Below are 27,135 nucleotides of genomic sequence, written 5' to 3' on the forward strand. Positions count from 1 at the left end.
AATAGAACGGGCTATGCTTGGGGTTTCTCTCAAAGATAGGATTAGAAATGAGACTATCCGCGAAAGAACGAGAGTAACCGACATAGCCCACAGAATTAATAAGTTGAAGTGGCAGTGGGCTGGTCATCTGTGTCATAGGACCGATGGCCGTTGGAGTAGACGGGTCCTAGAGTGGAGACCGCGTCTTGGCAAACGCAGTGTGGGACGTCCTCTGGCCCATTGGACCGACGATCTACGTAAGATTGCTGGTGTAGGCTGGATGAGGATTGCGGAAAACCGGGATGTTTGGCGCGAACTTGGGGAGGCCTATGTCCAGCAGTGGACTGCAATAGGCTGAGCTGCTGACTGAAAATTATATAATTATGTAGATATACATTGAGAAACAACGTCAACATGATTGACGGTCGGTAATTTTTTTGTTCAATTTCAAATCAACTCACGTATACATACTTTTTTGTTATTTTGTAAAGTGATCATTATTATACTTATTTAGTGAGAATTATTCGCACGGGTATAGCTATTTTAATTAATTAATACCTTTAATACTGATAATACGATTATTACGATATTTAAAACGTATTTCACTAATTTTAATAAAATTTAATATGTAATACTATTTAAATCAACATTTTACAAAATTATATTTTAATTCGTGAAACATGAAGCATTTCCTGAATACATGTTTGCGGTGCCACTGAGCTAACATTGTAATATACGAAAATTACTTATTACCCAACTCACTCATAAAATTTTATAATACAGCTATGCCCCGCGGTCGAGTGAGTCAATCTGAGAAAAATATTCTGTATCCTTCCTCGGGAAATGACCATCCACCACTATTTTTATATATAATTTTTCAATTCAAATTAGTAGTTCCTGCGATCAGTGCGTTTAAACAAACGAACTTTTTAGCTCTATAATAATAATAATATAATAATACTTTATTTCAGACTAAATTTTAAGTCCATATTGGGTTAGTACAACAAAACAATATTTAAAATAAAACAAAACAAAGTTAAATTAAAAAATCAATAAGTAAAAATAAAAATAAATAAAGTAAAAGTAAAATCAAAAATCGAAAATCAAAAAATTCAAAAAATTCAAAAATGGTGTTAGTAGACGAAAACAGAAAATTAAGAAAATAAAAATAAATAATATGAACTTATGAACTAGGTAACTATAGTTAAATAATATAAGCTTTATAATATTATATAGTATAGTATAGATTCGTAAAGATAATGTTGGTATTATAGGATTCAGAGCGGGAAAATCCCAGTATTGAAAGGAAACCGGAAAATCTAATTTCAGTCACGGTTCTTTCAGGATTTTTATTTTGATTACGCAATTCATACCAAAACGAACTAGATGCAAATTAGGTATCCACGTGATAAGATTAATAACGTGTCCTGAAGAAAAGTCTCTGATGCTAACAAATTAACGGTGTAACTGTGTCAACTAGCACTTCAAAAATCTCGCCAATGTATTACGTTAAAAATCAAGTAGGATTAAAATATCTATGTAGAGACGAAAGGATATCTAATAGACGACATTACAAACTGCCCGTCACTGATGAAGTCTATGAGTTGCAGTTAAAATACGGTGTAAAAAAAATCCACATAGGGACGGATCAGCGAAGAAGAAGACAATATCTCAATGAAAAAAACTCTGGCCCTGTTCAGAACCCTGAGTTTTGTAGCAGCAAGTTTAGCATTATACTCCAAATGACCTCGGAATCAGAACTCATTCGTAATGTAAGCCTTGAGGCTTATTTATTGAATATTAATTTGAATCGAAGGAAGACGAGTTGGTCTTCTCTACTGATTCCATCACATGCTAAAGGAGAAAAATCCAGCTTTAACGATATTATATTTATTATAAAGAGAATATAAACAAGTCAATCAACATAATTAAAATATTTGGTATCGTTCAGTACATTGCTTTAATTAATTAAATTCAGAGCGTCGTCGGTTAAAGGCCTGCGATACTAAGGACGCTTTGAGGTTTCCGAGTCTATCACAAGACCGTTCTAATATCGTTGCAGAGTAACCAAATTAGTTTGATTAAGTAAAGGTCGGGCCTTATGAAACCAGATGGACATATTAGTTGCTGTATTCTGAAGTCCTGTAACTGTGTTGAGGGTAAGTGGACAATGCGATGAGGGTAAGTGGAAAATTCTGTGATTTGATGGATATTTATAAAAGAAAACTATGATATACAATCTCTAAAATGTAATATCTAGAAATAATGGGCCATGGCTTTGCTAAGTTTAGGGAAGATTCGAAAAACAATTTATAAAAAAAAAAACAACAATATTAGTTTTGATTAAAACTGTTGAAGATAATTATCGAAAACCCTTAAAAGGTAATATTAAAAAGGAACACTAAAGTTTAACTTTACATAGAACTTAACTATAAAGTAATTATAGTTAAAAAATTATTATTATCTTTTATTACAGTAAAAGTGAGTACTTTTAGTATTAGATAAAATACTAAACTTAAAAAAATAAAATATTAAAAAAAATCACATTTCATCGATGATACCTATTTGTCAACTCATTTTTTAAGATTTATAATATTTAAATATTAAAATGCTCAAAATTAAATATCATGATCAGAATATAAAAAACTTTACTAAATATAGACCAAGAGTTAATTACGCTAATTGAATGGATATCTTGAAAACGAATACAGCGCAGATGTGTAGTAATATCTAATATTTCCAAATTAAAGAAAACAATAAGTAAGAACATTTCAGACAATTTTACAGATCTGTTTATATTATTATTCTTTATTGCACTTTAAAAAAAATCATAAATCATTTTTACAAGGATGTTGGCAAGGGCGAACTTATCTCTGTGAGAGATCTCTACCAGTCTACCCGTGATGGTGAGAGATGATGTTACCGCGGGACTCATAAGATCAAGAGTGATAAAGTAAAAAAAAACTAAACAATATATAGTATACTAGGGCTTGATATGTGTCAATAATGACATATGTCAAGTAAAATTTAGTACATAATATTGAGTTAGGAGGGATTATGTTTTTGTAACGAAGATAAATTAAACAAAATGAAAATAATAATAGTAACAGTCATCGCGTAGACTATACATTAGACTCTGTATAGCCATCATACATAGACTATACATTAAAATCTTACGCTTTTTTTTAACGTTATAGACGGTTTTTACCGGCTAGGGTACCCCTCCAAAATGCCCAATAAAGGACTTTGTACCAACAAAACATTTACATAAAACAACAAATCAGTACAACGGTCTTGTGATAATAATAAAAACGGGAAATTTATTACTTTGTATGTTTTTCTAAAGCTTATTTTAGGACCCAATAATTCGAAGTTTTAATTTTTGTTTTTTTTTTTTTTGATATATTTGTTTTATTTTTTGGAAAATGGTCCAAAAACAATTAAATTTCATAGTAATGAGTAAATAAAAAAAAAAACTTGTTGTTTGTGTTCTCTATAATTATAGGAGCTAATGATATTTTTGGCATGTTAAAGAGATTTCACACATTTTTTTCTTATTTATTTTTTTAGTCTATATAATATTAACGCTGTTATTCTTTCTGTGTAAAAACCGTCTGCGATTTGTTTGACGTCACAGATAAACGCGCTTCTTTGTTTCTTTCTTTCATTATAATTGTGGCGTATCCACATATATAAACTTTTTAAACGGTTTTATTTAGCTCACCCCGTTTGTTTTATTTATTATTTATTCTTGGGTCAAATTTAGTAATTCAAATTTCACCCTCTTCCTGTCAACCGATTAATCTGAAATTTTGTATACACTTTGGATTTTGGTGACAATACAATTATGTTTATTCATTATCATTATAAATTCAAGATGGCCGCCGCTACAAAATGGCGCATAATTTATGTTTTATTAATCCCATCAATATGGGTATCAAATGAAAGGGCTCAACAAGCAGAATACAATATACTATAAAAAATTGAAATCCAAGATGGCGGCCGCTACAAAATGGCGGATAACGTAGGTTTTATCAATCCCATCAATATGGGTATCAAATGAAAAGGCTCAACAAGCAGAATACAATATACTATAAAAAATTGAAATACAAGATGGCGGCCGCTACAAAATGGCGGATAATGTAGGTTTTATCGATCCCATCAATATGGGTATCAAATGAAAGTGCTCAACCAGTATAATCAATGTACTATATAAAATTAAAATCCAAGATGGCGGCCTATACAAAATGGCGGATAACTTAGGTTTTATCAATCCCATCAACATTGGTATCAAATGAAAGGTCTCAACAAGTAGAATACAATTTACTATGCAAAATTGAAATCTAAGCTGGCCGCCGCTACCAAATGTCTGATAACAATTTTTTATCAATCCCACTAATATGGGTATCAAATAAAAGGGCTTGACAAGAAGAATACAGTGCACTATACAACCTCAATATTTAAGATGGGCCTTGCAATAATGAAGCACTAAATGAATTAAACAGAATGCGAAATAAAAACTAAAAACTAGAAAATAAAAATAGGTAAAAAACTTTTTAAGTTAAACGGTTTTATGTTAAACATACATTGCAATGTTTAAGATAAATGTACTAAAAACCAAAAAATAATAAAATAGATACAGTCGTGGGAATTATAAACATATGCATAGACTAGACTAAAATAAAACCGTGGGGCACGTCAATTGTCTACAAATTATCGACTTAATGTGCGATAGAAGAATCGTTTAATTCGTCGTTAAAATAGGCAGTTGGCCCGCAGACGGTGAGGAAATTACTTACTATTTTCTTGCTCATGGAAATTCCAATAGTTACATACACTCCATGTAAATAAAAGAGATGTTTCAACTAGTTTATCGTTGGACATTCACACTGCTGGCTGGCGAGGAATCGTTTCACTGCTCGTAGTTTGTCTTTAATCGACAAAACATATGATAAAAGTACTACTCGCTCACCACTATGAAACCCTAAAACTCGCTTATAATCGAGCTTGCTAGCTTGTTTCCACATTCTAGCCCTACTTATCACACGTCCATCTTTGTCGGTTGAACAACTGCCTAATTATAGTGTAACATTACAAAACAAACATTTTAATCAACGATTGTAGACAATTGACGTGCCCCACGGTTTTATTTTAGTCTAGTCTATGCATATGTTTATAATTCCCACGACTGTATCTATTTTATTATTTTTTGGTTTTTAGTACATTTATCTTAAACATTGCAATGTATGTTTAACATAAAACCGTTTAACTTAAAAAGTTTTTTTACCTATTTTTATATGGAAATAATAATGAAACCTCATTTCGTGTTTTTTTTTTTTTTGTTTACAAAAATACTTTTTAATAGATGTCAAGTATTTGTATTTTGAATTCTTCTTTATAATTTATGTTTTACAATTTATTAATTCTATTTGTACGACGTACACGTCGTTTTGGAATTGCATTGTATAATTTGCTATGTGAACATTGTTTTTTATATTAATATTATTATTCCTTAATAAAGAGTCGGTGGAGATAGCGAAAATCTTATCATTACCTACTCGTAAACCGTTAAATAGCTCATTTGCTAAATAATGAAACAATATTTTGGATTTTATCGCGATTTATTAAGTTTTTTAAATGTCCGACATTTTTGATACTTTACAGCAACCATGGTCACGGAGGCATGGTCCTTCCGAAAATGTTGTTTCATTATTATGTTAATGTGATAGATGATAAATACACGCCAGATCTAATTTTTACCTTTTAAATAAGATATTGTTGCTGTTATCATATCAAACGTTGCTAGCGTCTTATCAGAGAGCAGCACTTAAGTTAAAACTATAAATCAACTAAAACCAAATAGTAAATCTTGTGCAGATGTAAAATTCGCTCAGAAGCACCCTCGTAAAGATGTCCTGCTGTCTTATAAATTGAGGTCACACTAGCGCTAGGGTGATTTACGGATGTAGTGAGAACGCTTGCGTGGGCCGCTGAGGCAAACGCGAACCGGCGCCAAGCCGAGTACGTCCCACATTTTTTTTTTGAGTACAAAAAATTAATCGAAAATTTCGAAAAAATTATTATGTATTCATTAAATTTCATGAATGTATTTACTTGACTGAATAAATTTCCGTTTGAAATAAGTTTTCAAAAATTAGTTCAAAATCCATTTTTCAACAAATAGGGCTATTGTTAATTAACAAAAAATTTTCCTACCTCCGCCTTCATTGCAAATAATAAAATTGTTTAAATAATTTTTCTATAAATTGTTCGCTTCTTGAGTCTCTTTTTACTATATCTCTCTTATACTCAATAGGATCGCGTTGCTAGTTTTCAAAAATTATGTATTTTATTTAAAACTAGCAGTGACCGCGACTTCGTTCGCGTAGAATTTAACAAAAAAGTTATTTTCCAGTTCGGAGAGTTATGATAAATACATTTCTAAAATTAAAGTAGCCTTAGTTACTCCTTATTACATCAGCTATCTGCCAGCGAAAGTCCCATCAAAATCGGTCCAGTCGTTTCAGAGATTAGCCGGAACAAGCCGACAGACAGACAAAAATTGTAAAAAATGTTATTTCGGTATATGTACCGTGTGTACATCCGTATGCATTTAGTAAAAAGCGGTTATTTTAATACTACGAACAGACACTCCAATTTTATTTATTTGTATAGATATATTTCCTAAGTAAAAAATATTAAAGGCAATTTATTATAATATTTCTTTTTACAAACAAACGAACTTTTCAGCCTTATAATATTAGTGTAGTTTGTAGTCCTTTAAGCACATAGAAGCTTAATTGACTAAGTATATTATACAATGAACGCTCTCACTTCTCCTTAATTAATATATGTACGTATTTGCTTTGTGAACGTTACATTTGAATGGGGTCTTGAGTGCGAAAATTCTAAGATTATACTCAAATATGAGATATTCGTCTCCGTTTTAATTCAATGATGTATTCGGTTGAAAAATTAGTTGCTTTGAGTGAAAGTATTGGTTGATGAAAGGAAGATGAAAGAGATTCTGGGATTAGAATCTTTTTTTATATATTTAACTAGCTGTTTCGGCAAACGTTGTCTTGCCGCTAAACGCTATTTAAAAATAGGCGTTGGTGGTAGAAGGGTGAAAATTTAGGGTTGTGTGTATTTTTCAACGCAAAATCATAATCAAATTAAAAATAAATAAGTTATCTAAAAATTAAAAAAAAAAATAGGGGTAGACTACCCTTAACATTTAGGGGGGTGAAAAATAGATGTTGTTCGATTCTCAAACTTACCCAATATGCAAACGAAATTTCATGAGAATCGGTCAAGCCGTTTCGGAGGAGTTTAACTACAAACACCGCGACACGAGAATTTTATATATTAGACTAGGTCGGGAAACAAGCGTACGACTCGCCTGATGGTAAGCGATTACCGTAGTTTATAGACAGACGCCTGCAACAGCAGAAGCATCGCAAGTGCGTTGCCGACCTTGCCCCTGACTCTCTCTAGGAACTCTGGTCACATTACTCACCAGAGATACACAATACTGCTTGAAACCAGTATTATTTAGCTGTCATCTAATTGACAAAGTACTTAAACTATATCAAAAACATGAAACATTACTGATTTTAATTAAATTACAAAATCCATTAATTTTTTTGTATACATACAAAGTAAGTATTTTTATTTAACCGAAATCAAAAAAGGACAAGGTTCTTAATTCGACGGTGTTTGGATATTGCCTCACCCCTTTTTTTAATTTTTTGATGATTATATTCGTAAACTGGTGTGTTTCATGTCCCGTTTTGTTTTATCATACTTGTCGACGTGAACTAAAGCTATTCAAACTATGGAACGATGTACTCGATAGATCGAAATAATTGGCTAGAAGCACCGACACGGTCAGTCGGAGATGCAGGTTCGATCCCCGCTGGAACGGTCGATTTCGATATGATATTTAAAAATGTTTAGAATTTCCTAATGTGTGGGTAATACAAAAATAAAATCGTACAAATTAAATAAAGCAATTACTAAGTCTTGACATAAGATACTTAATTTGATCCACGGTAAGCTCATGTTTATTTGGACTCATAGTTCCAGTTTATATAATTGAAAGCGATTGACGACACACAAATTTTCTCAACCAACGGTAACAACTAAAATTAATTGCACAATCTCAAGTTAAGTAAGATCAAATGATAATTACTAAAGCTATACATTTCTCATTAGATGAAATTCTTAAGATCGTAAATTCTAAGTAACAGTAACTGCGACACTGCTTGGTAATTTGGAACTTAAATACGTTAGGCGACGCGGGAAAAGCTTTGAAAATTCAGGATTTCCAGTGTCCCGTAATTTATGGGCTAGAAAAGTGTAAGGAGGTTATATATCACCTATGCTGAAGAGATAGGTAAGTTTTACGTCTATCTTCGGATGCATATTGCCGTTTTCGAATTTAAAATAGTTTTTGTAACTGAAAAAGTTATTCGAATGTAAAAATAACTTAGAAAAGTTTCGGTGGAACGATTACTTTAATGCGGAAAATGGAAAATTTGCAGTGTCAAAGTAGATTAAAAACACGGTAACATTTACTTAACTGTTATAAAGTACTTCGAGATTACTTTCTTTTGTAGTTACTTAAAAAGTTTGTATGATTTATAATATGCTATATTTATTATTGGAAAGTAAAAAGATATTGTACATAAGTTTTAAGATTCTAAATTATGCCTGATTATTTTGTACATAGATAAAAATGACTAGTCTAATGTGTTGCTAAGCCCAAAAAGAGCTGGAACAGCTACTTTAAAAAAGTGCAATACTTTGTAATAATTTAATTAGTTGAATAATAACAAAAACTACCCATCACGAAGTTGTGGAGGCCTATATCAGTGGACTACAATATGCTGAAAAGACTGACTGACCCATCAGTTGGACTTTTCTATCTTTAAACTTTTGTGATCATCTATATATACTAACAATCAATAACTATATCATTAGTAGACAATGACTTTTGCTACGGAAGTTATGAAAAGACATAATGTTACCAAATATTCAGACATCTTTGATTTTAATCCATGTTTAGTTCTCATATCAACCGTATACAAAATTAAGTAAAAAAAAGAGATTTTCCTAAAGTACTCTCGTGTATTTTATTTCCTAATTTGTATACGTTTATATTTCCTTAATGGAAAGAAATGGAATCTTTACTCGAAATTGGGAATGAAACATTAGAATAATTATCAACCGAAATTCGGAACGGGGAAAATAGAACAATGTTTTCTTTAATACCAGAAGAACGTGTTTCGAATTCACTTGAAGCCTTAAGCTTATTTTTCTCAAATGCAAATGAAGATCGGTCTTCTGGAGACATTGATGAAGTTAAATCGGATGTGAAAGAAATTAAAAGGAACGGGATAGAACAGCTTCTAATTTTAGGTGTGTTTTTGTTTTGGAAAAACTCGTTTAATTGTAGGCTTTTTTTTCGAATTTTCATTGTCTGTCGTGCTGACGGACAGGGAACGCCGAAATGAACGCAGGAATTATCCTAACATACAGATATTTATTGAATAGAAATATTTTACAAGGTATTTGAGCACTTTTCAACTTTACTCATATCGTTTCAGATATATATAGTGTATAATAATAAATACTCGTAATTATTATTCACTTTTCTCTTGATGATTTATTGAGATACCTCACAAAGAGCTGTGCTTTGTGAGATCGCACTTATCAATTTGAGGAAAAAAATAGCCTATAGCCTTCTTCGATAAATAGGCTATCCAACACAAAAATAATTTTTCAATTGGAACCAGAGTTGTTCCTGGGGTTAGCATGTTTAAACAAACAAACAATCAAATTAAATTTCCAGCTTTATAATATACTAGCTGTACCCGCGACTTCGTCCGTGTGGAATTTAACAAAAAAGTTATTGTTTAGTTCTCAGAGTTATAAAAAAAAATCTAAAATAACAGTAGCCTAAGTTCCTTATTACACCAGCTCTGTGCCAATGAAAGTCACGTCAAAATCGGTCCAGCCCTTTCAGAGAAGACGGAGCCGAAGTCGGAGCCGGAAGAGTGAGCCGCAATAAGCATACAGACAGATAGCCAGACAAAAATTTTAAAATATGATATTTTGGTATATGCATTTAGTAAAAAGCGGTTTTTTTTATATTACAAACAGACACTCCAATTTTATTTATTTGTATAGAAGTATAGATAACGCAGTTGAAGAATTCAGATAATGGATTTTCTATTCACAAGTAGTAAACAATTTTGTCTCATAAATATTACTGCAAAATGATATTGATATCCGTTTTACAAAGCAGGACCTAATAGATATGTTTGGAGAATCCTGGATTTTGATTTGTTTCAGGCATTCATTAAAAAGTTTGGAATACTTGCGTGTATTTTTTTTTTTTATGTCACTAAGTTGGCAAACAAGCGTACGGCTCACCTGATGGTAAGCGATTACCGTAGCTTATAGACACCTGCAACACCAGAAGCATCGCAAGCGCGTTGTCGACCCAATCCCCAATCCCCCCAGGAGCTCTGGTCACCTTACTCACCAGCAGGAACACAATACTGCTAGAAAACAGTATTATTTTGCTGTGATCTTCTGTAAGGTCGAGGTACTACCCCAGTCGGGCTGCTCCATATTTTGAGCAGGAAATTCCTGCTGTGCCCTACCTCAGTTAAATATGTAGTTTATATATCTATACAAATAATATAAAGCTGAAGAGTTTGTTTGTTTGTTTGAACACGCTAATCTCAGGAAGAACTGGTCCAATTCAAAAATTTCTTTCATTGTTAGATAGTCCATTTATTGAGGAAGGCTATAGGCTATATATCATCACGCTAAGACCAATAGAAGCGGAGCACCAATTAAGAATATTTCAAAATCATGTTTTTTTTTCCTTTTGAGAGCTTCCCCAGTTCAGTCAGTCAGTCAGTCAGTTAGTTCAGCCTTCCCCAGTTAGCCCAAAGAAACTATTCCACCCAGACGAAGTCGCAAACAGAAGCTAGTAGCTAAATAAAGCTGATGTCTGGCAAGTATGATATGACTATATTGGAAAAGCTTACATCTTGTTAAGATGTAAATTTCCTCAAAAGGTCAACGCTTCAGCCTGTAATATCCCACTACTGGCCATAGACCTCTTTCCCCGTGTAGGAGAAGGATCAGAGCTTAATCAACCACGCTGCTCCAATGCGGGTTGGTGGATATATTCCCTACTATGAGTAACGATCGCTATCAGGTGTACATGATAACAACCGGGACCGACGGCTTAACGTGCTCTCTGAGGCACGGTGGGGAGACCCATAAGGACTGCACAAGCACCCAGACCACGGCAAACACCTGTATGGCCAATACAAATGTTTGTCATATGCGGAGATTGAACCCGCAACCGCCAGCGCAACAGGTACAATCCATGATTGTAACCGTTGCGCCAACGCGGCTCAAAAGGTCAAATATGAAATTAATTATAATGTTACTTAATAAGAACTACTTGAATATATAGACTTAGCTAAAGTCAAATTCGCTGTCTCAATTGAAATAAACGCGATAGATATTTCGGTACATTTTCTTACAACTCTGCCTTATTAAAGATATTTGGCAAACGACTCCTTTGAAAATCAGAGTGTAACTAATTACTTTGGTTACACTCAAACTATAAATGTGAACATATTATATAAACATACACACAAGTTCGTCTGTTACCACCACAAGCGTTTTCGCAATTGCCTGAAAATAAACTTAAAGTTTGTATTCAAAAGGAACTATTAGCTAAAGATTATTATTTTTGCAGGATTACATAGATGGTTTTGTACGCCATAATTTTTTAATTTGTATACACCATAGAAAATAATTCTTCAAGATTCGTCTTTATTCCCTTCCGTCACAATCCTAATATAATTGTTTTGAACGTGAAATCGCCTACTTTTATTGGCTTTTCACAAATAGAAACCATTTCCTACTCGTCACACTATAGTTTTTGGTATCGATAATCCGCTTCGAACTAGATTTGACTAGATTGCACTGGAAAATAGGATCTAAATATTTTTAGTTATGTAACAGTGCTATAAAATTAATCTGTCTGTACAAATAAGAGACAGATCAGATTGACAAATTACTTTATAATAAAATTCTTAAGGATTTCGGAATTACAAAGTAGTCGTGTAATAGGAGGTGATTGGGGAATATAGGATTGTGAAATTTTATGTCGAAAGGATTTATTAAATTTTAATAATATGGAGATCGAAGCCAAATGTTTAGTCAGTGTGGGTGTTAGACGCCCACGGAACTTTTAACTTCATTGTGAAGTCTAACATTGGCGAAAAGCTGAAATAATTTCAAGCCTAAGTCTGAAATATTTAATCATAGTACTGTTGTATTTTCATAATCTGAAATATAATTATCGACTGTATTGATGGCTAAAAATACTGTGACCATTAAAAATAGTTCTTTATTTCTGTCAGATTATTTTAAAGTGGTGGATAGTGACACATAGTCGTTATTCACAAACTAACCACTTTTGAATCCTAGCCTACAATTATGGACAAGCCATTTACCTAATGTTCCAATCATTTCACAAAATCAAATTTGAAATGTATTATTTTATTTATCAACTAGCTGTGCCCGTGACTTTGTCCGCTTGGAATTGAACAAAAAAGTTATTGTTCTGTTCGCAGTGTTATAAAATAAATACATTTTTAAAATGAAAGTAGCCTTAGTTACTCTTTATTACATCAATTATCTGCTACTGAAAGTCATCATCAAAATCGGTACACCCAGTAAAAAGTTATGCGGATTTTCAAGGGTTTCCCTCGATTTCTCTGGGATCCCATCATCAGATCCTGGAATTCTTATCGCAATACCACACTTGGGATATCTCCTTTTTAACAAAAAAAGAATAATCAAAATCGGTTCATAAACGATGAAGTTATCCCCGAACATACATTAAAAAAAATATATACATATGTACGATCGAATTGAGTAACCTCCTCCTATTTTTAAGTCGGTTAAAATCGTTTATTTTACAAACAGAGTCTCCAATTTTATTTATTTGTTTAGATGTTTAGATAACTTTAAAATTTATTTGACGTCTATTTTTAATGACAACTAAGAAATAGTGGTCTTACATTAACATAACTAATATATGAATAAAATGAACATTACAATATAACCACAAAAATAATTGATTAAAATCAAAATACATTTTAGTCGATCGATAAAATATTTTGCAACCATTACCTTAATACACCGCGGAAATCGTAAAGCAAAATTGGGCAGTCATTTCACAAATTGCATTTGACCTGTACCCGGCGATATTAAATTTGTGAAAATTCCCACATTAGTGCGTAGCGCGAATATTTCATATTATTTAAATTCCCGCCATCTTGGGCAATCTTACGGTTGATTTATTTTTATATGAAGTAATTTCCTTCCGTTTCATATTGATTCATGAGTGGGGTGATTTCGAAGTCAATGTTAGGTGACGATTTTCTCATTTGCATAAATATAATTTATAATATTTGATATAAATTTCGTCGTATCGAATTCGTTTTTACTTTTTGTATCACAAAAGAAATTAGGTCACGAAAATAGCTTTTCTGATATTATCATATTTAAATTATTTCATACAAAGCATTGTATTGTAATTTGTTTTAGTCTGTTTTGGTGTCTGAATATTGTGAATGTACAATACCCAACTGTATTATTTGTAATAGTTGATCTTAAACTTTTTTTTTAAACTTTGTCGATAAATTTATTCCATTATTCTTGTCCCTTCAAGTACCTAATAAAACTCGCAAAAAGCAACCTTCTTGATATGGACATATCATAAAGAAATGGCAACATTTATGAAGTACAGGGTCTAAAATCTAGTATCGTTGGAGCCTTAGGGCCACGCCAAGATTCGTAGGATTCGTAGGATAAAATTTCGAAAAGGCAGACACTACAAGTCATATTGTACCCATCAAATTTATATAACCACTTCTATAAGTTCTATTTCATCTTGTCAGCAAGAAAATAGACATAAAACTTCCATTTTTGTAATTTAATGTTATTTATGTAAATATAAAATAATAATATATTGTTCTATGCTGTGTGGTTACGGCAGTAAGAATATAGCCACCCCCTCTCTTCCCGTGGGTATCATAAGAGGCGACTAAAGGATAACACAGTTCCACTACCACCTTGGAACTTAAAAAGCCAACCGATGGCGGGATAGCCACCCAACTGCTGGCTTTGAAATACACAGGCCGAAGATGGGCAGCAGCGTCTTCGGTGCGACAAAGTCAGCCCTGCGGTCACCAACCCGCCTGCCCAGCGTGATGACTATGGGCAACAAACATGAGTTTACGCCATTTTTTGGCGCGAACTTGTGGAGGCCCAGTCCATATCCAGCAGTGGACTGCAATAGGCTGAAATGATGATGATGATAAATATATATTTCTGTAAGTAAACAGTTAATTTTGAATTGTTTTTACTTGTGTGCACGAACTTTTATTTGACACCTAAACTTTGATAAGTTAAATAAAATGGTACGTTTAAAAACAAACTTAAATTGAATTTGTTTTCGAAATTTACTTTCAAAATTCAATTTACGAAACTTCTGAATAGTTCAAAGCGATTATCGATTAAGTTGCAGTTATTTTTCTGATAAAAATAAAGATATACATTTAATAAACATTTTGTTTTAAATGTATATAATTATATGGTGCTATGGGTTTTTTTAACCGACTTCCAAAAAGGAGATGGTTCTCAATTAGATTGTGTTTTTTTTAACATATGTTACCTCAGCACTTTTGAATGTGTGCGTGTTATGTTGTCCCATTCAAAATATAATTGAGTTCTGACAAGTACTAGTAAGTAATAATTAGCTGTGCCCGCGACTTCGTCCGCGTGGAATTTCGAAGAAATAGTTATTATTCAATCTTAGTTATAAAATTAAAAAAAAAAAACTAAAATAAAAGTAGCCTAAGTTACTCCTTATCACATCAGCTATCTGCGTGTGAAAATCCCATCAAAATCGGTCCAGGCGTTTCCGAGATTAGCCGGAACAAACAGACAAACAGACAAAAATTGTAAAAAATGTTATTTTGGTATATCTACCGTGTGTACATTCATATGCATTTAATAAAAAAATGTTTATTTTAATATTACAAACAGACACTCCAGTTTTATTTATTGGTATGGATGCGTATTTACTCGACTTTATTTTTCGTCGACCTGCGTTATATTACACTTCACAACTTTTCATTGGATGTACCGATTTTAATTATTCTCATTTTAATCAAAAGCTAATACTTTTCTCGTGGTTCCGTTTAAATTTGATTGAGAATGACGACTAATTTTTGAGTAATCTGTGATAACGAGCATTTACTTAACTATTATTTCGTCTTCTTACCTTGTATTACTTGTCGCTGTAATTGAAGTCGGTTTGTTTTTTCGTTAATGAGCAAACAAACAGTAAGCCTTTATTCATGAATCTCCAAGTCTCCACCTTCTCTTACATGCTTTAAATTAGCAACTTTTCTAAAAACGTCTCCACCCTGCCACTAACGCTTTTGTTTTACAAAGTCACCTTACCCTTACACTGAGTCCTCAAAGACTTTAGTTTTTTTTTTTAATGTCACTAGGTCGGCAAACAAGCGTACAGCTCACCTGATGGTAAGCGATTACCGTAGATTATAGACGTCTGCAACACCAGAAACATCGCAAGCGCGTTGCCGACCCAACCCCCAATCCCCCCAGGAGCTCTGGTCACCTTACTCACCAACAGGAACACAATACTGTTTGAAAACAGTATTATTTTGCTGTGATCTTCTGTAAGGTCGAGCTACTACCCCAGTCGGGCTGCTCCATATTTTGAGCAGGAAATTCCTGCTGTGCCCTACCTCAGTTTAAACGTTCAAGTTTCATCTTTATACATCACCTTGCCATTTCAACACCACAGAACATTAAAACAAGAAGCAAATTTAATGTTTATTAATATAGAAATCTACTAACATGTGCTATCATTCAAAACACTAATTACACCATTACTCAACATGATACCGAACTGACAATTATGCCAAACTCAGCATTCACTCTTTAAAACTAAACCATATCGTCCTAGACATAAGGTTTATAATCCCATATCATAACCCACGAGGTCACGAAGTTTCTAACTTCGAAGCATAATATTGTATTAGGATTAATGAAAGTTTCGAAGGCTTAGTGTATTATAATTGCGTTGATACTGGCTTCCGTCCCCGGTTCTACGTCCGCGGTGTTATTATTTATTATTTTAAGATGAAGTGTACTTTTTAATGCTAATACTCCATAATTTTTTATGTTTTATACATGTTTGTTGATTTCTTTTGTATTAGATCACACCTGTATTTGTAACATAGGGCGTTATTTATATTAGGGAATATATAGGCTAACCCGCAATGGAGCAGCGTGGTAGATTAAGCTCTGATACTTCTCCTACATAGAAAAAGTGGCCATTTTTACGTGGGGAAAATCCATCATGGGAAAACCACCACGTGTGAGCAGTCGTCCGCCTGGGTGGGGCGAGATGGGGTCGCACTAGCATTCGCCACCTCGCCCTGGTAAAGAAAGAGGCCTATGCCAAGCTGTGGGATGTAGATATTTATTTATTTATTTATTTAGGAAATGTAACAATGGTAATATTTTTCTAATGAAAAATTCTAAGCTTTCTAGCTAGTATATAAATTTATTGCAGATTAATTAACGACAATTTATCACCGGTCACTTGAATTTTTACGTGTCCTGGAGCGGAGACCGCGTGTTGGCAAACATAGTGTGGGATGTCCTCCGGTCAGTTGGACCGACGAGATCGTCGGTACGTAGATACGTAAGATTGCCGGTGGAGGCTGGATGAGGATTGCGGAAAATCGAGATGTCTGGCAAGAACTTATCATCGTCTATTTCTAGCAGTGGAGTGCAGAAGACTGAACTGACTGACTGACTTAGGTCTTCTTCGAACTACAAATAAACACTAACTACTCTCACAGAAATTAAAGATTCTTATGTATTTAAAATTAATAGCTATTCGCTACTACCTAACCAGACATTAAATTGACAGCAGCTTAGGAACAGATAACCGTCTATTTTATGTTAATAAATTTCTTTATTTCTTATTTGGATATGTTTATTTATTTGTTATCAAGGAAGCGCTCGATAGCCACACACACACAAACAACGAAGATGACGTAATCGATAAAATCAGAAAATCTTTAAATACTTACAAACTGTCTATAAGCATCGTAATACAAGTAGAACTGCTGACAAAGCCAGTTATATTATATTTATGAAATCACAAACGACAAATAATTAACTCAATGAACGAGCAAGATGAGAAAAACATCACAGCAAACAATCAGAGTCGTCTGTCCCAAATATGAGAAAGATAACAGAATGGGTATTAAAGGTGGATTGAAGGAACGTTATTGCCCTTAACAATATAATCAAGAATTAAGAGAGCTAATAATAGTATAAGAAGCTATGTAAGCCACGTGGCTTTGTTCGAATTTGTTGATAATGTTTATTGTCAAAACTACGGTTCTCTTTTCAAATCAAAATCAAAAACAGTTTTATTCAAACAGGCTCCAAGAGCACTTTCGAATCGTCATTTTAAAAATTAAAACTTTAAAAATAAATTATTATTTTTGTAAAAGTAAAGCTACCACCGATTCGGAATGTAGATTCTGCAGAGAAGAATCGGCAAGAAACTCCGCAGTTACTCTTTTGAAAATAATATATAAACTGTGTTTTAGTATAAAATTAGTAACATGTCGCATAAAATACAGCGTCACTAAGTCCATACATCTTTATCAACTGTGTATTCCTGCACCGAATAATAAGCTTTATCTATTTTTTTTTTTATAAAAACTTTAAATTTATGTTGAGACAAATCTAAAATTGTTTGTGGGATTTTATTATACATGCGAATACGATAACCCAAAAAGGAGACGGTTACTTTGCGCAGTCGAAAACTTGGAGTCACAATTTTGTTAATACCTCTAGAGTTGCAAACAAGTGTATGGCCCACTTGATGGTAAGCGGTTACCCTAGCCTTTGGTTACCTGCAACACCAGAAGCACGACAAGCACATTACCTACCTTACCCCTACTTTACCTCTAACCCTACCCCTGATCTTCAGGAGCTCTGACTACCTTACTAACTACTTTAGCGAATGAGCTACTTAAAGAATGAAGTAATAATATAAATCTTCGATATATCCAACGAATTTTTATTAAAGATAATAAAATCAAAAACAGCGTACTCGTAGCAAAATATATAATAGAATTAATACAATATAAAATATAAATTATAAATAAGAGTTAAAAATATAAGTTCTTGACATCTATCAAAATATCTAATATATAAAATTCTCGTGTCGCGGTGTTTGTAGTCGTCCGAAACGGCTCGACTCTCATGAAATTTTGTGTGCATATTGGGCAGGTCTGACAATCGAGCAACATCTATTTTTCATCCCTGAATTTTTTTTTTTTTAATTTTTAGATAACTTATTTATTTTTTATTTTATTATGATTTTGCGTTGAAAAATACATACAACCCTAAATTTTCACCCTTCTACCACCAACGCCTATTTTTAAAAAGCGTTTAGCGGCAAGACAACGTTTGCTGAGACAATTTTTGTGATACAAAATTAAAAAATACATACAACCCTAAATTTTCAACCCTCTACGATCAACCCCTATTTTTAAATAGCGTTTAGCGGTAAGACAACGTTTGCCGAGTCAGCTAGTAGTTTTATAAACTTGAGACCACACGACTGAAGTAAAACTTCTTAGCAATAGGCCTGCACTGTGTCTTAGATATACGAAACGTAACTGGCTATGAGAGAAAAAGAGAAAGAAAATGTGTGCTTGCATCTCTCTCTTTCTTAATCCGTTCACCTCACCCGATCACACTTTTAGTAACGCTCTTGTCACGCATTCGACTAACTCCCAAAGGCAGCCGTGTAAAGAAGTTTTACTTCAAAAATATAAATGGTGTTTGATTATTATTATGAAATAAATGAAGAATATAGCCACCCTTTCTCTTCCCGTGGGTGTCGTAAGAGGCGACTAAGAGATAACACAGTTCCACTTACACCTTGGAACTTAAAAAGCCGACCGATGGCGGGATAACCATCCAACTACTGGCAATGAAATACACAGGCCGTAGACGGGCAGCAGCGTCTTCGGTGCGACAAAGCCAGCTCTGCGGTCACCAACCCGCCTACCCAGCGTAGTGACTATGGGTAACACACATGAGCTCACACCATTTTTGGCGTGAACTTGTGGAGACCTATGTCCAGCAGTGGACTGTTATAGGCTAAAATGATGATGATGATGACGATGAAATAAAAAGTTTGTATATGTGTGGATACGCCACAACATAAGAACACAATTCTATTTAAGGATATTATTTGTTTGTGACCTTTTCAATGTGATATTCTGTAAGGTACTTCCACAGTCGCTGCTCCAGTTCTCAATAAAATTATATATCTATTAATACTTACATCACGACCAATTTAAAAAGTTGCAGGTTTAGTTTGCTTTATGACATTTCGTAATGGGTTGTGTCCCAACTGTACCGGAATAATTTATTAAAACTGTGATTTTTTCTCATATGTGTTTATATGTGGGCTCAAACCGATTCCTAATAAAACCAATATATTATATTCATGTAAAAATTGAAAGGAAATCCAATAAATTTTACCAAACTCCATCCGACCGTCAATTCGTTGAATAACATCAAAATATGCGTGAAGGATCGTTTGGTACACAACGTAATACTAGGACACCTAACTCAAATAAAAATATAGTACAATAAGCACTTACAATATTCGACGATGGTAATCTCGTTAGGCAGTTATTTTTCTACAAACATTTCTTCACACAGATAAATCTAAGAAAAGCAAATAAACTGGATTTTTGATCTCTTTGTATAGATCTCAAATGGAAAATATATGTAGTTATGACTATTTATGACCATTTTGGAGTATTGCTGATGAAAGGCATATTAATGCCAATATTTGTATGTTCCATTAACACTCGGAGCGTATCACTACATAGTATAAAACAGAGTCGCTTTCTCTGTCCCTATGTATGCTTAAATCTTTAAAACTACGAAACGGATTTTGATGCGGTTTTCTCTAATAGATAGAGTGATTAAAGAAAAGTGTTTATATGTATAATACATGCATAATATAGTAGAGGAATACTAGTAGTTTTTGCAACCGTGCGAAGCCGGGGTGGGTCGCTAGTAACAAATATATTACATTTTTATTGAATTCAAACTTCTTTAGAACTCGAATTAGACCTTATTAAACAAAAATGCGTCACAATAAAAACAGAAAGACATAAATGTATAGAACATAATGAGATAGAACACATTACTATTTAATACGCGTAAGCGAAGCGCTTTACTTTCAAACAGTGACATTCTGAAATATTTGTCAAATTGACACATCTTAAAGTTATTAGCCAAAGACTCGACACTCAATTTTTCATAGAGACGTGTAAAATGACTTGAGTATCAGAAAATGATATGATGGAATTTCTTATTCGAATTTTGATTATTTTTTTTATAAAATTTATTTGATCGGCTCATTCATTCATTATTTTGAAAAAAGAACAAAAATTGCTGACGGAAATATCCTTGTCTAACTCCGTAGTTTACCCACTTGTGTTGTGACGTCAGAGCCTTGCCATAAAAATCCTAAAAGCTTTTAAGCTCGAATAACTACGAATCCGAAAAAAAGTTTGATACCACAGAATATAAATCGTTCAAGTATGAAAGTAAATATTAGTTTTATTTAAAAATATCGAATTTACAAATCCTAGCGAAACATTCCGATTACGTGAGTAATTTACTTGTAAAATGTTTTTACTAAGGATCTGATACTTCGAACTAGACAGAACCTTCACCTTTTTAATTAATTAAAGCCTAGCCAGAATTTTTTCATTTTTTTTTTCGTTTTATTTTTATTACACTCAAATAGATATTGTTTGAGTGGTAATACGGTTGTTAGTAAATAAAACTGTAGTACTTATCGAATACTTATATTCTATACTAGCTGTGCCCGCGGCTTCGCCCGCGTTGAAATTAGTGTGTCACAAAGTTTTTCCGGCAAACTTCCAGTGAAACTCTCACCAAAATCGGCTTAGCCGCTCCATAAACTTTCCTCTTGCCAATGGTGGAGCCCTCTCTCGTATGGTGAAACCGCATGAAAATCCGTTCAGTAGATTTTGAAGGAATCGATCACATACACTTTTGGGGACTTTATTTTATAATACACTAACTATTGCCCGCGACTAAGTCCACGTGGTTATGAAGATATGCATTACTATTAAGATGTTTAACGCAAATTATTTTTTTATTTCAGTCACTTGAAATGCTTATCAAACTGAGTAACTTTTTAAAAGGCACAATTTAGCATAATTTAATAGTTATTTTTATAAAACCTTTCTAGACACCACATTTTTAGTTTTATTTTCAGGCTGTATATGTTTCATACAAACTATCAACCCCAATTAAACCCTCTTAGCGGTGGAATATCGTAAAATCCGTTCTTAGCGAACTTCTGCTAACTATTATCTACCTCCCTGCCAAATTTTATCTTTGTCCAACCTGGATGGATAGACCATCCAGCGGTTTTTGAGTTCTCGTGATGAGTGAGTTAGTGACCTATTTCTTTTATACATATAGATTACGATGCATTATTTGGACACCTCCTCACCATCTATAGAGCATATATTTTAAATTTCAAGCCTCTTAGTTCAAAAACAAAAGACTTTCATACAAACTTCCGATCCCCGTTGTATCCCCTTAGGGGTCGATTTTCGTAAAATCAGTTCTTAGCGGATGTCTACGCTTTATAAGAAACCTACCTACTAAATTTTAACTTTGTAGCTGTTATAGTTTCGGAGGTTTCGCGATGAGTGAGTCAACCTACCATCCCCCGTTTTAACTCCAAAAGAGAGTTGATTTCTAAAGATACATTATTTGGACACCTTCTCACCATCTAAAGAGTGAACATTTTAAATTTCAAGTCTCTTACTTCAAAAACATAGGGCATTCATACAAACTTCCAACCTCCGTTTTATCCCCTTAGGGGTCGAGTTTCGTATAATCAGTTCTTAGCAGATGTCTACATCCTTGGAACCTACCTGCAAAATTTCAAGTTTGTAGCTGTTATAGTTTCGGAGATTTCGTGATGAATGAGTCAACCTACCATCCCCCATTTTACCCCCAAAAGAGAGTTGATTTCTAAAGGTACATTATTTGGACACTTTTTCCTTATCTATAGACCATACATTATAAATTTCAAGTCTCTTACTTCAAAAACATAGGACTTTCATACAAACTTCCAACCCCCGTTTTACCCCCTTAGGGGTCGAGTTTCGTAAAATCCGTTCTTAGCGGATGTCTATGCACTATAAGAAACCTACTTGCTAAATTTCAAGTTTCTAGGTGTTATAGTTTCGGAGATTTCGTGATGAGTGAGTCAACCTACCATCCCCCGTTTTAACCCCAAAAGGGAGTTGATTTCTAAAGATACATTATTGGGACACCTTCTCACCATCTAAAGAGCGAACATTTTAAATTTCAAGTCTCTTACTACAAAAACATAGGACTTTCATACAAACTTCCAAACCCCGTTTTATCCCCTTAGGGATCGAGTTTCGTAAAATCAGTTCTTAGCGGATGTTTACGCCCTATAAGGAACCTATCTGCTAAATTTCAAGTTTGTAGCTGTTATAGTTCCGGAGATTTCGTGATGAGTGAATCAATCTACCATCCCCCGTTTTAACAAAAAAAGAGAGTTGCTTTCTAAAGATACATTATTTGGACACCTTTTCACCATCTAAAGAGCGAACATTTTAAATTTCAAGTCTCTTACTTCAAAAGCATGGGACTTTCATACAAACTTCCAACCCTCGTTTTACCCCCTCAAGGGTCGAATTTCGTAAAATCCGTTCTTAACAAATGTCTACACCCTAGATTTTGAGATTGAGATAGAGATTTTGTGATGAGTGAGTCAACCTACCATCCCCCGTTTTAACCCCAAAAGGTAGTTTATTTCTAAAGATACATTATTTGGACACCTTTTCATCATCTATAGAGCATACATTTTAAATTTCAAGTCTCTTACTTCAAAAACATAGGACTTTCATACAAACTTGCACCCCCCGTTTTCCCCCCTTAGGGGTCGAGCTTCGTAAAATCCGTTCTTAGCAGATGTCTACGTCCTATAAGGAGCCTTCCTGTGAAATTTCAAGTTTGGAGGTGTTATAGTTTCGGAGATTTTGTGATGAGTGGGTTAACCTACCATCCCCCGTTTTAACCCCAAAAGGTAGTTTATTTCTAAAGATATATTATTTGGACACCTTTTCATCATCTATAGAGCATAAATTTTAAATTTCAAGTCTCTTACGTCAAAAACATGGGACTCTCATACAAACTTCCAACCCCCGTTTTACCCCCTTAGGGGTCGAGTTTCGTAAAATCCGTTCTTAGCGGATGCCTAGGTCTTATAAAGAGCCTACCTGCCAAATTTCAAGTTTGTAGGTGTTATAGTTTCGGAGATTTCGTGATGAGTGAGTGACCTTTCGCTTTTATATATATAGAGATTTAAACTTTTAAAATTGTATTAACTGTCAAGACATATTAAAGAGAGACCATTACGAAAAAGTTAATTCATAAAAATGACAGATGACAGATGACAGTACGCGTCTAGATTAAATTTTAAAATTACCACAGATCACATAATTGAAGGTATTATATTAAGTTATATCTTGACGTGACAATGACGTCCAAAAAAAAAATACGGAGCAGACAAAGTAAAAATTAAATAATTCAATTGCCAAACAAAGCCGATCTATCAAGGGATATCAAAACGTGAGATATATTTTAGCAAATATACAAAATAAAAAATAAAGCGTATTATAGATAGCAATATAATAACAAACAAAATGATAAACGACATCTATAACTTTTAGTATTATCTATTGTAGCGGCACAATGAACCGCCCAGCTTGATTGATTGCTTTCGTCCATAACATAGCTTGGTATACCGATTTTTTTTCTATCTTGGTTTTTTGTTCGGAAAAATACTTTGAAAAACCTGACGAAGAATCAGATTTATGTGATAATTATTGTTGTTTTTTTTGTTATATAAAAGAAATCAGCTAAATTATGTAATCAATAGATATTGGTTCGTCCGTTATCTAATTAAATGTACCAATTTTTTTGTCTGATTTCATTTCAGTATTCGAATTTTTTTTTGATTATTATTGATGGATTTTTTATGTCATAAAAAGAAAAAAAATAGTAATATTAAAATATTAGTAGATTAGATAATTTTATTGAACTTATAAGCGTGACAAACAATATGTCTTTTGTGCAAAAACTTTTGAAGTTATACTTCTTTTGCGCGTCAGGGAAAAATTATGACAAACCGACACCCTGAAGTTAGCTAATCAACGAAGATGAAGTTAGCAACGTGAAGTTAGCTAGCCAATGAAGTATAAAATTTTACGTGCGTACATAAGTACACACACACTTTTTTATATGTTAGCTATAGCATTACAAGCAATATTTAATCTTCGTAGTAATTTGCAAAAGTAATAATTTTTGTAACTTAATTATTGAACGATGATACATCAAATACCATAACAATACTAGTTTTTTCCGTAATATCAAGACGGCCGTAATATATTCGTGATATTACATATTATGCAATCCCACAGGAACCATGCATTTTTTGAAGAAAGTGTACATGTCCCGGAAACCTGTGCAAAAATCATGTCGATATGCCCTGCGAATAACGAATCTATCCCACGGGAATCGTACACTTTTCCGGGTTAAAAGTAGCTTTACGCTATTCCAGTCCGAGAACTTGTAATTTGTGTGTATTGTTTGTGTGTCTGTGTGTTGTAATTCTGACTTTTTTTTTTCAGTCCTCTATCCGACTGTACTTTTTTGTGTTTTACTTCATAACTTTTTACTGGGTCGATCGATTTCGATTATTTTTTTAATTGAAAGGCGGTGTCTATTATTTGGCGTTAATTAAATTTGATCAAGATCTTACGGCTAATTTTTAAGTCATCTTTGTTGGTACGTATTTATTTATTTGACAATTGTTTCGTCTAACTACGTTTATAATACTTGTCAATGTAAATGAAGTCGGTTTTTTTTTTTCGTTTGCGAGTAAATACAATTATAATGTAAATGTTTTATTTCCTAATTTTATTACTAAAGGCAGACATAGACTGTCATTGTAATACTAATTATGGAGTCAAGTTTAAAATAAGAGTGGTTTATCTTAGCTTCTTTCAAATCTAATGATACAATTATAGAACACTATTGAGTTATATCCTGACTTAGTTCAAACAAAACAAAAAAAAAATCTGTTTTATTTATTTTTTAGCACATTTGACTCTATTTAAAAACCGGTCGAAACTGGTATCAACTGACTCATAACCAGCTGAAACCGGTTATAACCGCTCCGATCAGCATTTCAATAATACATTTAAACAGTAAATAATTAAAATCATACCTCTTTCAGCGAGTGCGGTCTGACAGACGACGATCAGCAGAACTGCCAAAATTTTCGACGACATTTTTGTACGTACACTCACTCACACCATTACAGAACGCACAACACAGATACACTTTGTACACTTCGATTTTTATTTCATTTCGTCACGCGTACCGCGGGATCTGCAACAAAAAAAAAAAAAAACTAGGTTTAATTTTCGTCTTTCATCCTAAAACTAAGAGTTATTATATACTTAGCTTATTGTTTTTTTGTGTGTTGATTATATTTTGATGTAATTTATATTTAACGGATTTAAAAAAACCAATTTCTCTATTCGACTGTTTTTTTTTTTACGCGCTTTACTTTATATACGACACTAAGGCAATATAACTGTTGTGATGTTACAACAACATGAATAACTTGAATATTTGAAATTTTAGTAAATTATTTTAATACTTTATACTTGACGACGCATTGGCACAACGGTCACAGTACTGGCTGTTGCGCTGACTGTCGTGGGTTTTATCCCGCTCACGACAGACATTCGTATTGTTTGTATCGGCCATATAGGTGTTTGTGGTAATCTGGGCGTTTGTGTTTGTGTATTGTGTGTGTATCCGGACCCCGGACACAGGAGAAAATCATACTGGGGGTCGTTGAAAAAAAAATACTTAGGACAGTGATAAGACGTCCCTTTCCGCCCCGTTATTATTATGAAGAATACAAAATATAAAGTCATATTTTTCCCCAGATACAATTCTCTCTGAGGAAATATCAAAATCTTTATTTTGTTCGTTTTCGAAGAACTGTCAAAGGTACGAAATAAAGATCGTCAAAAGCCGTCATTCGACAATTAGCAGCGAACAAATGACTCTTCCTCCGGATATTGTTAGTCAGCGTAGTTTGCTTTGAAGCGCTTTCGAAGCGCTGAGATTATTTGAAAAGTAAATTTCGTAGGAAAAATATATCTGTATATTTTAGGCTGACGTGATTTTTATAATTCGTTTTTATTTTAGCTTGAATAATATTTTAATCATATAGAAAACAGTCACAGCAGTGGATTGTGGCTGTTGCGCTGGCGGTTGCGGGTTCGATCCTCGCGCGTGACAAACAATTGTATTGGTCATACAAATGTTTGCCGTGGTCTGGGTGTCTGTGCAGTCCCTGTGGGCCTCCCCACGGTGCCTCGGAGAGCACGCTAAGCTGTCAGTACCGGATGTTATCATAAATACCTGATGGCGATCGTTACTCATAGTAGGGAATATACTCCCCAACCCGCAGTGGATCAGCGTGGTGGATTAAGCTTAAATCTTGCCCAACAGTGGAATGTTACAGGCTGAAAGCGTACGTTAGTATCGGGTCAATGACTGAGTTTTGTGAGTTTTACGGGATCGTATCGCTTTATATCTCTTTCAGACCTCACAAATAATAAATAAATAAATAAATAAATATCTACACAATACACACGGTCGTCTGTTCCTAAAGTAAGCAAATTAATGCTTGTGTTATAGGTAACAGCCGACTGGTATATAGCTACATATTTTTTTTCGATAAACATACTTATAAATAATACATATATAAATATATAAATAAATATTTATATT

General features: G+C 33.5%; 1 protein-coding gene across 1 annotated transcript in view; it reads right to left on the reverse strand.

The window, feature by feature from the left end:
• The window catches only part of LOC123667622, a 534,718-nt gene extending 509,011 nt beyond the window's left edge, over positions 1-25,707 (reverse strand). The window contains exon 1 of the mRNA XM_045601487.1: positions 25,550-25,707. Within this exon, the coding sequence (XP_045457443.1) occupies positions 25,550-25,613 (64 nt within the window). The 5' untranslated portion in view covers positions 25,614-25,707. The remainder of the gene's footprint in view (positions 1-25,549) is intronic.
• Positions 25,708-27,135: the final 1,428 nt, after the last annotated feature.

This window comes from Melitaea cinxia, chromosome 28 (assembly GCF_905220565.1).
Source record: "Melitaea cinxia chromosome 28, ilMelCinx1.1, whole genome shotgun sequence".
NCBI classification, from domain to species: domain Eukaryota; kingdom Metazoa; phylum Arthropoda; class Insecta; order Lepidoptera; family Nymphalidae; genus Melitaea; species Melitaea cinxia.